The following is a 17,971-nucleotide window of genomic DNA, read 5'->3' as shown; positions in this document are numbered from 1 at the left end:
AAAACTCTTTAACCTTGAGCCTGTGTAGTTCTCTAAATCCCCAAGTGCATAAAACGCACTACTACAGGAGTTTCTAAATTTTATAGACTTTAACATTTTTTACTGTCAGAGAAGTTCAAATGTAATAATTCACTGAAACATGTATACTTAGAAATATTTGCATTAAAAAATCATCAGAAAATATTTTAGACTTCAACAAAATTGAGTCTGTAAATTCTAAGCTATTGGCCTGAAATGACACATCAGAAATATATATCTGTAAGTTCATTGCTAGATCAAAGATTTTCAGATAATTAGAACATATTTCCCCAGTATTATTTTCTATCATGGACCTCAAAGATTTGCATAGCAAAGTTGGTTTAAAAATGTATAAAAAGTAATATTTTGTACATAGATTTTAATACTTGGAGACTAAGCTCTTTTATGCATATTAAACTATAAAATTTAATTTATATTAGCCATGGTTGTGTTTGTGTGATTGTGGAAGAGAGATATGACCTGATCTAAAATTATCCAAATTGTAAGGAAAATTTTACAGTGTTTTAAAGTTTTCTAATGCTCTAATTTAGAGTATAAGTTTCAAATCTTTTTAATGCATTTGCAACAATTTTGGTAAAAGTTAATCAGTGCTTTACTTCATTGACACAGCTAAGGAATCAAGTATATTTAATAATATAGCAAATAATTTCTATGATCTGAAAAAATTCACACATCTGAGGTATATCTGAAGGTCAGCAAAACATTTAGCAATTTCATGTAATATAATTAAAAGAAAATAGTGTAACTGATGAAGGGTTATTATTAGATGGATTTGTCACTGAATTACCAAAAAGTGATTAATAATTGATCACTCACAACACTGTAGAACATTTATATATATTAGAAAAGGAATTCCTTCTTATCCTTCACTGAATCAGTTTTTTTTCCTAAAACAGCACATAAAATATGGACCTCTAATTTATAAATTACATTAAATAGAAAATTATACTGATGCTGTATTATGAATCCAAATGATAAGAAAAGACTGAAGCAAGGAAATAAAATAAGCTTAATTCACCAAACACAGAAAGTCCTACACATATGTGTAAATGAAGTCTGTACAAACACAAATGGGAAGCAGAGCTAAATGACTATAAAGAAAAGTTTACATAATCCTATTTCACTATAAACACCATAGAAACCAGCACTGTGAAAGAACAGCAAAAAAAAAAAAAAAAAAAAAAAAGTTAGAGACCATATACCTACATTATCAGAAATATCACATACAAAAACACAGGTCTTCCTTAAGCAAAAGAAGTCATATGTTAAACTTGTACTTCAAAGTTAAACTGATATATGTTCCCTTCCAAAGAATTGTTAACACACTGAAAATCTGTCCAATGAAACAGCCCCTGGTGTTATGTCTCAGGAAAAAAGGATAAAACTCTAGAATCACGCACTGGGCAGTGTGTTAGGTAATATCAATTCATATTACACACAAAATGAATCCTGTGTTTTAAATATTCTAACATATGAAACATCTCAACTATTGTTTATTAAGAAGACATACGCAAAACCTAAGTGTTCTTTACTTTCAAAAATATGAGCTATTGTAAAAGATTCCTGACCTCTCCATCTTTGGTAGTTTAGTAGCAAGTCAGATTTGCAGGTCACTACTCAAAATAGTAAGGGTCTGATATCAAGCAGCAGGCTCCAAAGACATCTAATTTCCAATAGATCCACTTTTCAAATCAGGGGCTATTCATAGTAGAGTGCCACATAGATCTGTACCACACTCTGTCCCATAAATACATTGTGAATGCTGGGTATAGAAACACCCTGCATTAAGGTTGCCAGATTTAGCAGATAAAAACACAAAATATCCAGTTAAACTTGAATTACAAATAAACAACAAATATTTTTTTAAAGCAGAGGGAATTTACACTGTATTGATAATATAGGAAACAGAAGCAACAGCAGGAAGCTTTTAGAACCCTGAGGTTGGAGGAATAAGAGAAAGAATTGATAATAAGCAGAAATCCAAGAGCCACACTTGGTAGGGCAGAAGTCCAAGTACAATGTGGCTCAACTGGGATCTTCATTAAAGTCTTAAGAGGACAAATCAAGGCACTGGCAGGACTGCATTTTCTTTCCAGAGACTCTAGGGATGAATCTGCTTCCAAATTCAAGTCAACAATTTTTTAATACATGTATATTCCATGTAATATTTAGATACGTTTAATTCTGAGAATTATTCATGATTTAGTTGAAATTCAAATTGAACTAGGCATCTAATACTTTACCTGGCAACAAAATTCTCTACTGGGAAGTTAGATCTAATACATGCAGACCTTTTTTAATCTGGTTTAAATTATGGAACAGTGACAGTTCTAGGGACTATATATGATACTCCCTTTCCCTGTTTTTGAGATTTGCCTCAATAAACTCTATTTTTATATCTGTACAATGTAAGAAGAACTGATTTATTTTACCCTTATTGTGTGTAGTACAACTGGAAAGAAAATATTCCTGACTGAGAATACAGACCTGAGTTCTTGTTGTTATTCTGTCAAGTATGTTTCCTTGCACAAGTATATGTATCTCCTTGGGCCTTAGTTGTAAGTAGCCCCTATAGCACCAATATTTTATAATTCCATGATCCTAAGTCAGCAAAAATTTGCATTCTTGATGAGTAAATAGAGGTCATGCACCCACATTCTGGAGGCAAAGGAACCAAGTGCCCTGAATGTTCAGAAAGCCAAAAATCTGGCTTAAAAGATGGTTCTTAAAGTTAATAAAAATTCATTTGTTTAAAAAAAGTGACAAACTAAGAATGGAACTCGAAAAATTTCATAGACAATAGCAGTTATTCATTACCCTTATATAATTTTAAATATCTGTCATTCCCTGGGCAGTCAGTACCAAATCACTTCAATTCCAGAGCACAAAGGCAATTGACCAACTTGCTAGACATCCTCTGGCACCTCCAAAAATCTAAAGTACTCATAGATTTGATGAAAGTTATCTATGCACAAAGGGCAAATCCAGACTCTGTAATAGATTTTCCAAATAAATGTTTTTAAATAGCATTTGTCTGCACACAAAAATCTAATGCTAGTTCATTTTACCTTCAACTTGCTGCTGAAAGATAGTGACAACGTATTATTCCACCAGTTAATTACCATATCTTCTCATAATCTGAATGCCAAACGTTGATTATAAGTGCTTAGAAAATAATGAAAGTAAGCAATTCAGGATTATATCACTGGCCACGAGTTGTAGCCTTGTATAGTTGCTAAATATAGGAAATCGGTTAAAATCTAAATTTCAAATTTGGAACATGCTTACAAAACATATTTTACATTCGAAGTTCAAGTTTGGGAATTCTCTATATTTATTTGCTAAATCTGACAATCCTGCTGGGTTTGGTGGCACGAACTTGTAATCCCAGTGGCTCAGGTAGCTGAGGCAGGAGGATGGCAAGTTCAAAGTCAGCCTCAGCAACTCAGCAGGGCCATGAGCAACTCAATGAAACCCTGTTCATGAACAATTCATGAAACCCTCAATGAAACAGAAAATGGAAAAAGGATAAGATTGTGGATCAGTGATGAATTGACCCAGGGTTAAACCCCCAGTACCAAAAGTTTAATTAAAAATAAATAAATCTGACAATCCTATGTGGCTACCTCGTATGAGATACTGACCAGATACTGCACATCATTGAGTTTCTTTTTTTATTTTTGAAACATTTAATTTTTCTCCCAGCACCAAGGGGTTCTTATTACAGCACATTAATAGATGAGTTATTTAGCAATTTTAATTCCCCTTACTAATATCCATTTGCTTTCAACAAAAACAGTTTTCAACTATTACAATCTACAAAACATATATTTTGGTGATATATATGTTTTACCTACCTGTGAGTGTTTTATGAGAAGACCATATAATAAAATATTTCTTTTTCTCATTTCCTTTGCAAATTCTCTAATCCACATTAGGCTTTCCATTTTTTGACTGGGAGACACTAATTTAAAATCAAGAAAATGTACCTGCAAAATATAAAAGACAACAAAATATCATTTATTTCGAATTCCTCTTAAAAAAATTAAAGTTTATGGTATTATTATAATATTATAAAGACTTGATTTATGTTAATATCTAGTTTTTTCCAGCTAGAAAATTTTAAATACCATGGATCCTCTTTTATAGACAGTAATAAAATATTGAAAAACAATATTGAAAAATAAGAAGTTAACATTCTATTTCAACTTATATCAGTAAAGTGTATGTGATTTTAATAATTCAAACTTAATATATAATTTGTAAATAGACTACATATTTCTTAGTATGCATATTAAGAAATTAGCAATATAAGTTAAATTCAAGGGAAATAATTATGTAAATAAAGATTTTCTAGGAAAAGTAATTAATAACAGGCATCTTGAACACATACTTATCCATTTTCCATAGTAAACCCAAGGTTTTTATATCGAATGATTTTTAAGCCACATTAAAAGTGTTCTCCTTAAAAAATATTCAAATGATCATTGTGTCTTGTAACATTTTTTTTTTTAAGAACAATACGTTTAATACATTCACAGGATTCCAAGTGAAAAACATACATGACTCATGCTACACATTTTCAATCTTGGACAACACAAAAACACAGTACTCAATATGTGTGTTCTCATGAGAGGAATGTGAAAGCCATTTTGACCAAAGACAGGTTTAAAAAAATAAAACCAACGTTGAACTACTGTGGCACTGGCCAACTTCCTTCAATCTCCAATCAGTCCAACTCCACACCACCCACAGCTGCACAGGGAACTCTCCCCCTCCACATGTGTTTCCTTACCCCCACATTTCAACAAAAAAATAAATATTTAGAGGTGTGCCACTGAATGAAAACAACATGCTAAAAAGTCAATTTATTTGTTGAAAGTTGAAAGAGGGGACTAAGATTAGGTGACACTTAAAGGACACAGGGAAACTATTCCCATTTATTTCATTGGCTTCACTCTGGTTTTAGAACATAGGATTGTGCCCAAAGGGACTAATGATGCCAAGAAATACCCCTAACATTAATTATAAAGAAAGACTATACTAATGTGTATGAAAAGCTTATAATGTGGAAAAATATTTATTATGAAGTTAAATGAAAAAGTAGGATACAAAACTGTATGTACCATACGATCTCAACTATGTCAAAAGCAACCAACCCAAATACGACCTGTAAGAGGCTGAAGAAAAATAGGTGAAAAGGTCAATGGTGGTTGTATTTAAGTAGTGTTTCTACAGTGATCTTTCTTTTTCTTTTTGTTTTGTTTGTTTGTTTCACTTTTCTGTCTTTTCTAAATTTTCTCTCCTGGGAGGATTTTTTTAAAAAAACTATTACAAAGACATAAGTCTGATTTAAGTTTTGAATTGGAGTTCTGAGTTGAAATCCAGTCTATAAAGTAGGATGTGAACATTCATAAAACTATAAAACATTCCAGGCTACTCCAATGATCCCACTGTTGGGAGTAACTGGCCTGAGAATGGAGGGCTTTGGCCTCTCCACAGTCCAGGGAAAAGTGTGACCAGGTCCTGCTGATGCGAATGCTGAACCAAACAGAAATGTCATGGATTTACAGAAAGGAACAGATGTCCATGCCTGGCAACAACTTATTTATAGTATAGGAGCTCTTCCATACTAGAATTAAACATGAGGAGGGCTCTTTTCTGCTATTTTCTAGATACATGACAAGTTACAAAAACACTATTATCAGCCAGACATAGTGGCATATGCCTGTAATCCCAGCAATTTGAGAGGCTGAGGCAGGATTCTAAGTTCGAGGGTAGCCTTGGCAATTTAGCAAAACCTTCAGCAACTTAAGAAGATCCTGTCTCAAAATAAAAAACAAAATGGGCTGGGGATGTGGCTCAGTGGTAGAGTGCCCCTGGGTTAAATTCCCAGTACCAAAAACAAAACAAACAAAACCAAAAAGCACAAACACTATTATCACAGTGGCTGTGGAAAGTCAATCCTGGTTTAGAAACATTAATAAAACAGTATTACAACAAGAGTGGACAAAGAAAAGTGCAACACTTAGAAAATTAGAAAAAGTGCTTTCTATAGAAATGATTCCCTTTAAGATGTTTGTTTACTGCACACACTTTAAGGCCTCTCTCCCTTCCCCCCAACAAGAGAAGAGGCCGACCGTCCAAAAGCTTCCTTCCAAAGCATCCACCAGTTTGTTCAAGCAACAAACACGGTCAGGCGCACAGTGTGCGAGGCACTGGGGTCTCAAAGAGAAGAAAACCTGTCCCTGTCTCAAGGACATCAGTCTTGCGAAGTGGGAGGTGGACACATCCCCAATCACATGTCCCTTAAAAGCAGACACTGCCATTTTCTTACAATTAAAGGACATGCTGCAATTCCCACTGGATTACTTATACAAACATCCTTACACTGAAACTTTCCTGACTTACTAGGAGGCAAAAATGCAAGTATTTTCTCCTGGTAAGTATTTCTCAAAAGAGCAGGTATTAAGTGACACTTCCAACATTTGTACCCAAGCATCACAATGCCTAGTGAAGTCAGTTAACGTGCTTTTAGGCAATGGGAGCTTATTTTACTCCAAAAACTGAGGGTAATGACCAGTCCTATATCTAGATCAAGCCTCATCAGTATGAGCAAAAGCTGAGATGCAGGAATGCTAACTTCAATTAAATTCTTCAGTCTCCTACTATTCCAATCGCTGATTTTCAATGTGCTTCTGTGTTAGCCGTTCCAGGTCTTTCTGCACATTTGGGTGGTCTTCCAGATCTTCATAGAGGGACCTGACGATGTCCAGTCTCCTGTAGTTCTCAGGCTTGACTAGGCTTCGGACAACCTGCAGGCATCGCTCTTTCAGGGTATACACTGGCAGAGTGATGTTGGCAAAAATAGGCTGTCCATCAACATTGAGAGATGGCACAAATAGTTCAGTTTGGTTAACCAGAAGCCCATCGTATGTGCCTGCATCTCTGAAGAGCCAAAGGTGACCTCGGTAGCTGTGGATGCGGCGGCCCGTGCCCGGCGGCAGCGTCGGATAGGGCTGCGGCTCGCCGTCGAAGTTGAGCCACACAGGCAGCACGACGCGCGGGCTGCGGTTGCAGAAGATGACCTGGGAGGTCTCGCGCGAGTTCACCGAGCGCAGCACCGGCCGCGGCGGCCCAGCCTCCATCTCCTCCTCAGCTCCTGACTCCTCCCGGTCCGACTCCTCTGGACCGGATTCCTCGGCGCCCGACTCCTCCCGGCCGTACTCCTCAGGGCCGTACTCTTCGGCGCCCGCCTCTTCGGCGGCCTCCTCGGCCTCTTTCCGGTTCCCCCTGTAGCATTATTTTTTATGTTCATTCTAGGGAATCTCAGAAGATACTTCTTCAATTCTTTAAGTCATCAAGATTGTCTCTTAAGGAGTCTGAGTCATAATCAACTTATAAGAAATAACTTGTATATGGAATAAACATTATTAAATATGTTCATCCTTTTGCAATAACAAATTAAGAGAATCTCTCAAGAACTCCTGGGTGTCCAATCACATGCATTGATTGACTAGAAGTATGTTAGAATATATCCCACTCACACTTTTCCTTCCTTCCTACTCTCCACATGCAAAACACACTCCATAGAAAACACACGTTATGTCCTTTCTTTAACATGGAATGAGTTTTCCCCATAATGGTACATTTGCTTTTCCACAGAAAAGTACTTCTATGAATTCCTGTGTGTGTGCTAGGGATTGGGCCTAGAGCCCCATGCCAACTAAGCATGTCCTCAACCACTAACCTGCACTGCCAGCCCCTGTAATATTCATTTTTAAGAGGAATTATGATGATGATGAATGATACCTATGAATTTAATAGATATTCAATAACTATTTCTTGGAACTTTTCATTATATGTTAATTTAAAACATACACATATAGCTACTTCCTCCTGAAATATAAAATGGCAGATACAACTACTATGTCAAGTAAGATAAATATAGAATACATAAAAGCTATAAAATGCTCAATCCATAAACCAAAAGAAAAGCAAGTTTTTTTTGGAAAATTATAAACACAAGGTTTTTTGTCTTCTCTAGACAATGAGACCAGTGGGATCACCTCCTAGCTCTGTTTCCCTACAAACTCATAAAGGTAGAATTTCAACTGTTTTACGAGGCAACATTGTTTATGGTAAAAATAACTCCTGTCCCGTGAGCCACCACCAGACTGGAAGAACTGTGAATGAACTCTAAACACCTGGCCCACTATAGGCGTAGTTTAGCTTACAAACAGGTGTTTGCAACCTAGACCCTCAGTACCGACAAACTATCACATGAGATGTTATTTCCTCTTGGTAGCTGAAAGCTTCTAACAGGGTGGCTCACACCACCTTCTGAGATCTCCTCCCCCTCAGCCTTGAGCTGCCAAGAAAAGGGATGCAGCTCCAACACTGAGGAGGTGAGATGAAGAGAAATAACTATCTGTACCCCTTATTTTTTCCTCCCCTGTATTCTTTTAAATAGTTCAATAAGTGAGTACCACAAAGGCTGGTTGTTATGAATTTGAAGTATTTGACAGAATCAAAATTACTGTAGGGGCTTGCAAACAAAAGCAGGCTAATTTAACAAACAAGACAATTCAGAAACTGTAGTCATGCTAAGAACCCAAAGCCATCACACTGACTGAGGGTTTAAATTGCTCTCGTTAGGCAATAGTATCAGATGACTACATATCATGACATAGAACAAGCTGAATTAAAGAATATCTGGCTATTTGTTAAAAGCCTCAAAGAACTATTTAACTTTAAAACTGAAAACCTGCTTGAATTATTTAAATGCCAGGAAATGCAACTAGTCACCTTGTTCTTTATAGTCTATATGAATGGAGTGCCCTGGAGTTTTGCAGTGTACAGCCTGGTCAACCTTACTGTTAGCCCACATAGATATGTAGGTAAACATTTCTTGTTTAGTACAAGTTTTTGCAACAAATTTTGAGTTCTGAAATGTCTCAAAGTAGGGGGAAAGAGTTTGTAGGAAAATACCTCAAGGACTAGAATACACAAAACTTTTAAATTGTAATTAGAGCCTCCAAAGATATTTAAAATGCACACAAAAGAATGAAAATGCTGGTAATATTAATTGGATAATACCACTGGAATCCAAGCTCTGCACAGTGAAGCTGTCTTGGAGGTTGGCATGGAGGAAGTATACCTAGCAGGAGCTAAGGCATCTCTCTGAGAGGTCATTACCTAGAACAGGTACAGCTTTGAAATTTCCCTGCAGGAGTAAAGGCTTCTGCTTCTAATGAGTCAGTCAAATTAAGGAGTTTTGCCATTTCATTTGAAGGTTATAATCAATGCTATTACTATTTTTCTGACTGCTCTTATCCGGGAAATTTGCCTGTGAACTGACGTCCACCCCACATTGACCAAACTCCCACATATACCAGTCACATCAAAGTTAATTTTTCACACAGAAATCCATGCCAAAGCAGAAACATCTAAGTTAAAATGAAGAACATAATAGTTTCTGGAGTTCCTTCACACTTAAGAAATGTCTGAAGAGGGAATGGGAAGTTTTCACTTCAACTATAGATCTGTTAAGAAATAGCATACCCTAGTTCCTTGGAAAAAGTTCATGTCACTTGAAGATATCAGTAGACCAGTGCTGTTCTCCACAGATGGAAGAAAAGTATACAAAACTGAGTTCTAGGCAAGCTGTTTACACATCTAACCACATTATCCATGTTGTTTCATTGAACCAACTACTTAACCTATAGGAAAACTGAGGAAACAGAAGACTGCTACAGTCCCAACTGTGAATACATGTACAGGCTCTGCACTGTGCTAGTTGATACAACTAACTTTTAACAAAATTTGGGTACATATCTGACCTCAGGAAATGTATCATCAATCAGGCAAACAAAACTCAAATGTGAAGAAGTAGAACACATCTCCAAATTCTCTTTCACCCCAGCTGCAAAGCCCTGATGACATCAAGTGAAACCAAAAGCAATCTCCAGCAGGTATTCTTCCTGACACTGTAAATCTTAAACACATAATATGTGACATAGTGCTACTAAGGCTCAACCTCTAAAATACATCAACCACTTAGGAGTTTCAGGGGAAAAAAGATCAGTTGGCACAAAATCAATTTTAATTTTTAAAAACCAGGAAGGTTTATGCAACCACATCAGAGAGCCGCAAAATGACCATGGTAAATGAGGAGAAATGTGTTTTTGCCCTAACAAAACAAACATATAGCCTAGACAGGTTCACATCCACTGAGATGGAGCAGAACATCTCCTCTGTGTTGAGTTCTACAGATGGGCTTACAGCTACATTAAGGAGATATATTTTTTAGTCACTTTTTGCAGTTTGGTAATTCACATGAACATTACAGTAAAATGGTATCTCCCATTTAGCATGACCTTTCTAGCTGTTCTTTCTCATGCATGTTCATAAAAGACAAGGATACCCTTCAAAAATGAATCTCTGATTTCATTTGAATAAGAGGTACAAATTTACTCAAAAACAAATTTACTCAAATGGCAAGCTGCTCAAACATTCCCATATGGTTAGCTTCATGGTTCTTTGGGTAGGTGAGGTTTTTGGCTCCGGATTTGGAAAAGGCTCCTCCACCTCCTGTGTCTACATTTGGTTCTACACATGCTTTAGATTTGTCTAGCAACTATTCAATATATTCCTGATCCCAGATGAATTCCAATTAATTTTTTACATTTTAAAATGTGATTTTCATTTGTATTCGCAGACAGATAGGTTAATTAAAAGGCTATAAACAAACACTGAGCATAATATTCCTTACAACTCCATATTTAACACTTCTTATTCCAGAGTCCCTGTTCACAGGAAGGCCAGAGAAGAAAGGCAGGATTTGTGGTTTTAAGAGGAAATAGATTCTGTTTATTTGACTAAGAAGAAAGTCAATTTTTGAAGCTTAAGTACATACCCAAATAACGCATTGATTACTGCCCACCAGAGAGGAAGGATGGACGATCAAAACGAAAGTTCTGGTAATTATCAAACAAATGAATTAGGAACAATCAGTAGATAGTCCAGGGAGATTCTTTGAATCCACAAACTAGGTACTGCAAAATCATCTACATATGTGTATAGAAAAGCAAATAGGGTTAATTAAGTTCAGCATGTTCAAAACATGGCTTTTCAAAAGAAGTGTGAGTGAAATCTAATAATTGATGAAACTTGCCAATTAGCAACCAGATCAAAAGAATAGTTTATCTAAAGGATTGGAAAAACTTTTAGAAAAACTTTCATCCAGCTTCAACTATTTATGAATTGTATGGATTCTATTAATGAAAATTACTTTAATTTAATGAACTGTACTTTTAAAGAGTAAAAAGAACAAGTACATAATAGGGAACCACTTCACTAAAGAACAAGTTTAAATCAATGTCATTATGAAAGTCAACTCATAATTTTAATGAATAGAAACTAATTAAATTAGAAGCTATCATAGAAACTAAGAGCAAATGTTTTTAACAACTCATTTATAAACCTTTACAAAATAAAGTATCATCAATACTAGTAGGATGAGAGAAAAATGGCTTTTAGCAAAAGATAGTAAATAAGAAAAGTAGCAGTTCACCTTAAAACATTAACCATGCAAGCTGGTCTGTGCATGTAGCTCAGTATCTAGTGTTTTCCTAACATGTGTAAAGACCTGGGTTGGATTCCCAGCACCTCAAAAACAAAACCTTGACCATACAAAAGATTTAAATTCTTTTGATTTAAAGAATTAAAAAATAAATGTATTATAATATCAATAGAAATATTACATTTCAGTACACATTTTCCTTCAGATACACTTACCTGAAAGATTAGAAAAACAAAACCAGAACTTGACACTTTAGTCAAGAGAAAAATATTACTTTAAAAACACTATTTTAAAAGTCATAAAATAAAGCCAGATTACAGGCACATGCCTGTAATCCCAGCAACTCAGGGGTCTCAGGCAGGAGGATCTCAAGCTCAAGGCCAGCCTCAGGATCTCAGTAAGGCCCTAAGTCAGTAATAAAATGAAAGTTCTCTATTTTTTTCACAAGGTAGGTTCTCCTAGTAAAACTTTGTCATTGATGTGCAATTATTGTTGTATAATTATCTTAACATATTCACCATCTATAACAAATTTTAGAATCAAAAGTAAAGTAATCTTGATAATTAATATGAGGCATTGATTTGTTTGGATATTTATGAAATATTATTTTTTTCTTTGAGAAAACTATCAGAGAAAATAAGTCACCAAAGTGAGAAATTACAAAAAAATCAGACTTCAAAACTTTTTAGTTTACCATCTTTATGAAAACACTCCTATACTGCTCATAGTGTTACATATTCTTAGAGACCCACAGTTAAGTTGAAAATATCTAAGTTGAAAATGCACTTAATAAACCAAAACTACCAAACATCATACCTTAGCAACACTAAACAATGTAGAATATTGAATGCTTACACTTGTGACTGCATGGTTGAGTAGCACTCCAACATTGCAATAGACTCTCATATGTGTATCACTAGCCAGGAAAGGGTAATTTCAAAAACTAAAGGATGGAGTCTACTGTAGGGGCATTCAGACATGTTCAGTGTGGATGAGGGAAGGGATTTCTGTCAGAGGATGGTGCTGGCTATAAATTACTAATAAACTTATCTAATCAATAAGCATAAGAGTCAGTATCTTTTCAAATGGAAGTGGGTGTGATGGATCGGCCATGCCAGATCTGGCCTCCAACAAGATGGAGAAGCCCACCTCCACCTTTATAGTCACATAGGTAAAAGTGGCTCAGACCAGGAGGGGCTTCTTCTGTGAGGAACAGGATGGGATGGAGTTAGGGAAGCCATTTGCTTAGAGAATTAGCATTTCCTCAGATGATAAGCCAACTCTGTATAGGGCCACCTACTCCCCAGCTGTCTGAAAAAGTCCCTCTTGGCTGCCAGTTCCTGGGAGTCAGACCTCAGTATCCCATGACTCACTCAAGCCTGATTCTGCTAAACATGGACGGCTTTCCACAGTCCACTAAAGTGTATCACTGTCACACAATTGTGAACTCAAAAAATCTCAAGCTGAACCATCTTAATTCAGGACTGTACATTTTAATGACTTGTCAAAAATTTCATTTTACTTAAAACTTATAGCTTAAGTAACAACTGATATTAAAGTTGCCTGAAACTCACCTAGAACAGCATTGCATGATTTTTTGAAATAATGTATTTGGAGTTCACTTCACAAAGAAGCCTTGTGATTTAGGTCAACCGCTGCAAAAGTGCACTATAATACCTTGAATTTATAAGAATCAATCCTGATAGGTGTACCTACATTTAATGATGTTTTTTAAGGTATATGTAATTAATGTGTTTCAAAGGAAAAATAATTTTCAAAGAGCTTTCTGAAAGAGAAGCTACCTGGATTGCAGAGGGAGGTGGGAAGGTGTTCAAGGACATGACCAAGATGCTAAAATACAGGTATAGACTGTATATGAGCCATACTAAAATATAAATGCATTCTATGCCCTCAGATACAGCAATTATTACTTAATAATCTCAGTAACAGTTGTTTAATCTCAGAAATCAATGATTTCAATCTTTAAAAAATTTTTTAGAACTTATGTGAACCAATCTATCCTGGAAGATGTCACATGTGTAGTTAAGAATGTGAATACTGCACATGTTGAAATGTTCTGTGTATGGTTGTTATATTCATTTGTGATGGAAAAGTTTAAAGCTGGTGCTTCTTTGCAGATTTTGTCTAAGTGATCAGTTCATTGTTAAAAGTGATATGTTGCAGTCCCTTATTACCATACTACAGTGTATCTCTCCCTTGAGATCTATTTACTTTCTACATTTAGCGTTCTAATGTTGGTTACATATGTAATTACAAATGTTACATGGTCCTACTAAATCATTAGTATATAATGTATATTTTGTCTCTTTTTATTTTTTCAGTTAAAGTATGTTTTATCTAAAAATAAGTATCCCTTAATCTCTAAGAATTATATTTGCATATGCTAGCCTATCTACGGTTGCATTATCTGAAAAATGCCGTTGCCTTTGTATTGCATAAATGAGAAACAGAATGCAAAAGTGGCTCTCTAGAGGTGATTCTCAAAATTATTGAAAGGCAAATGAAAAAACCATTTTATGTGTCAAAAATACGGTGGAGGCAAAAACTGAAAATATACATCAAAAGTGTAGGAGAAAAAAAACTCAGATTTTCTTGAAAGATTACATCAATCAAATTATCAGCATTTATTAGAGTATATAGAAAGCCACAAAGCTGGGCCAGGTGGCACACACTTGTAGTCCCAGAGACTTGGGAGGCTGAAGCAGGAGGATTGTGAGTTCAAACCCAGCCTCAGCAACTTAGCAAGTCCCTAAGCAACTCAGCAAGGCCCTGTCTCTAAAGAATATTTTAAGAGGGCTGGGGATGTGGGTCAATGTTTAAGCACCCCTGAGTTCACCCCCTGCTACCAAAAAAAAAAAAAAAAACAAAGTAGAAAGTCACAGGCATACAAAGGAAATGATGTATGCACAGGAAAAAAAAATAAGAAAACTTAAAGTGTTCACCTCTAGCTGATGTGTGTACTTAGCTCCAGCAGACACTGAATGCTAAGGCATACTTACAAACTTGAGTAAACATTTATATAGTGTTCCAACACAGGACCAATCTAAAAAGACTGTGACATATTTTTACCTCATATCAATATTTTTCTGCCTTTTTTCCCCACTTACGGCATTCTTGGAATCTCTGCCTGTACACTAGCTAAAAGCAGGTTAAATGCACAAGGATTTTAGAAATTACATATGACAAAGACACCACTTTAAGAGTTAATTAGAAGAAGGAGGAGGATAAGGAGATGGAGGAGACGATGGCAGATATAGCCCATAGAAAACAACAGCAAAGTTCTGGAGAAGGAGAGGGAAGAATCTTATTTCCAGAATTGCTGTATTATAATATTTGAAATGTCCAGCTTTAAACAAAGTATAGGCCATTCACAAAATAAACTAACAAACTATTAGAGAGGAAGCACATGGGTTGGACTTAATAGATGAAGAATTTACATCAACTGTTTCACATATAGTGAAAGAGATAAAAGAAACTATAGACACAGGAATGATGGAAAATGATGCAATGATTTAAAAGTAGATAGTATTTTAAGAGTTTGAAATTTTAAAAGGGACTACAACAAATATTCTGGACCTGAAAACAAAGCTAAAACAGTAAAAAGAAAATTGAAAATTAAGATTTTTAATAGCATGTTTGAGCAGGTAGAAAAAATAAAATTCTTGAGAAGAAATGATTGAAATTATCAAACCTCAGGGGATAATGAAGTGAGAATGAAGAATTATAGCAGAGCCTAAAACACCTGTAGGACAATATCAAGAATACCAACATATGCATAATGGGAGTTTTGGAAAGGAGAAAAAGAAGGGGAGGAAAAATATTTGAAAATAGAGAGGTAAAATCATATTTGGTAAGATAAACAAATCTACATATCCATAAAACTCAATGGACTCTAAAATGGAGAAACTCAAAGACATTCACACTGAAATAGATTGTAATCATATTGACAAAGATAAAATTGAACAGTGAATCTTGAAAGCAGCAAGAGAGGAGTGACTCATCATGTCCAAATAATCCTCAACTCTTCACAGTAGACATGTACTGGAATCAGCCTAGATACCTTTCAGCAGAAAAATGGATGAAGAAAATGTGGTATATATGCAAAATGACATATAATTCAGTCATACAAAAAATTAAATCATGTTATTTGCAGGAAAATGGATGGAACAAGAGCTATCATGTTAGGCAAAATAAACAACCTCAGAAAGACAAGTATCATGTGTTTTCTCTCATATGAGGAATCCAGAAAAAATAAAGAAGACATGAAAATAGAAGGGAATAAAAGGAATGGTGTTTAAGAGAGGGTGTTACTAAATTTGGATATGATTTAAGTACATGATATGCATGTATGAAATTGTAACACTAAAACCTGTTATTTTATACAATCAATGTATTCTAATAACTATAATAAAAGGATCAATAGTTGATTACTCATCAGAAAACATGGAGACTAGATTCAATGCTCTGACATTTTTAACCTGTTGAAATAAAATAATTAAGCAAGAATTCTATATTGTTGTTTATACATTGGGCTGGGGTTGTAGCTCAGTGGTAGAGTACTCACCTAGCACATATGAGGCACTGGGTTCAATCCTCAGCAACACGTAAAAATAAATAAAATGAAATAAATGTATAAGAAAAAGAAGAAAAACTTATGAATTTCTCAGATGAACAAAAAACTGAGGGAATGCACTGATAATAATCCTGCACCTTAGGAAAGGCTAAAGATAACACTTCAGATAGATATATAAAAATATTAGGCAGGGATTTGAAGTCATAGGAAAAATAAAGAATTCCAATGAAAGTGAATTACACAGGCTAATACAAAAGTCAATATTTTCATATTTTTGATTTGCAAATCATCTTTGTTTCCCATGTGATTTTAAAGAAAAACATATGACAATAACTATGAATTAATGTTAATATGTATCATACATTGTTCATAGGCAAATATGTAATGTGTGGCCATAAAACCAGAATAGACAGGTATGGGAACAAATATTTTCTATGATATTTAAGTTAACTTGTTTTTAATTTAAAATAAAATGTTAAAAAATTAGGATGCTAGTGGTAAACCTCATTTAATAAATAAGAAAATATCTTTCAAAGTGTTTAAAGAACTAAGGGAATAAAATTGGTACCCTACAAAAGAAACATAAAAGAAGATGATAGGGGAGAAAATGAATCAGAAAAAGATCTATAAGGACATATACAAAACAAAGAGTAAAATGGTCCTTTTTGAAAAAGTTTTAAAGCAAATGTATTTAATACTGCATTAAAAATTCAGAGAGTAGGCCAAGTGGATAAAAACACATAATCAAAATCTATGCTGTCTAATAATGACTCACTTTGGATCCCAAAGAAAGATAGCTTGAGAACGAATGGATGGAAAGTGATAATTCCATTGAAATAGTCACTAAAATGCCCTGCATTCTGAACTCCTACGCACAATAGAAACAATCAAGACAAAACATTGCCTGCTCCAAGCAGCCACAGGCCCCTGAGCTGATAAACAAGAACAGGCTGGTGGGAGGTGCTTAGCAACTAGGGAAGTGCCTCCTGTGCCCCAGCAACTCTAGGGGGATCTACAGTCAAAGAATGATGGACATGTACTAAACGTCCAAAACTCTAATGAAATACAAACAGATTTGACAAAAATTTTCTTCACCTTGGCGTGGTTTACTATAAATAAATTCTATATCAATTATGATCACATATATCATTCTTTAACCTTTGTTGAAAGTTGTTACCTTAATAGTCAACATTGTACCTTCAGCCTGTATTTCTTCCAATGGATAAAGGCATTAATTGGAATTCTTTTTTTTTTTTTTCTTAGCTCTGGTTTGTACTTGCTCCTTTTATGCCCTATTTCATATATTCAATGATCTAAAATACCCACCATCCATCTTTTTCTCCTTTATATATTTGTGTGTATTATTCTTTTCTTTCTCTTTTTCTTTCTTCTCATTTCTTTTTTATTTTATTTTCCTTTTCTTTTTTTTTGCCCAGTCTTCCTTCTCACCCTTTCAACCCTCATTTAATATTATAGCAATTTTACTAAATTCAAGAACTAATTTTCCAACCTATATCAGAACTTTGCTACAAGTTTATATTTGGATATAAGGAGCTATGGAGAACAATCGGAGCTAGTTTTTCTAAAAAGCTTGACTCTGAAATGATTATAATAAATAAGACACTCATTAAGTTAAGTTTGCACTGATACTGGGGTCAGTAGAGGACAAAAAGTAAGTTAAGGTATCAATATCTAGAAAGAAGCCCAACCCAGGGCACTTAAAAGAAAGAAGCTCACAAAGTAGTCCAGTGCTT

The 17,971-nt window shown here is 35.0% G+C and overlaps 1 protein-coding gene across 1 annotated transcript; it reads right to left on the bottom strand.

The window, feature by feature from the left end:
* Positions 1 to 5,374: 5,374 nt before the first annotated feature.
* Positions 5,375 to 7,319, bottom strand: LOC306652351 (von Hippel-Lindau disease tumor suppressor). Its single transcript, XM_079125302.1, has one exon. It carries the CDS (start codon positions 7,185 to 7,187, stop codon positions 6,708 to 6,710), a length of 480 nt encoding a protein of 159 aa, XP_078981428.1. The 5' UTR covers positions 7,188 to 7,319; the 3' UTR covers positions 5,375 to 6,707.
* Positions 7,320 to 17,971: the final 10,652 nt, after the last annotated feature.

The sequence above is a fragment of the Sciurus vulgaris genome (genome assembly GCF_902686455.1).
Source record: "Sciurus vulgaris genome assembly, contig: HiC_scaffold_178_arrow_ctg1, whole genome shotgun sequence".
Lineage (NCBI taxonomy): Eukaryota > Metazoa > Chordata > Mammalia > Rodentia > Sciuridae > Sciurus > Sciurus vulgaris.
Note: the sequence above shows the minus strand (reverse complement) of the source record. Positions and strands in the feature narration are given on the sequence as shown.

Excerpts from the sequence above, each read along its gene's own strand:
- LOC306652351 (XM_079125302.1), bottom strand. The coding sequence starts at position 7,187 with ATGGAGGCTGGGCCGCCGCGGCCGGTGCTGCGCTCGGTGAACTCGCGC.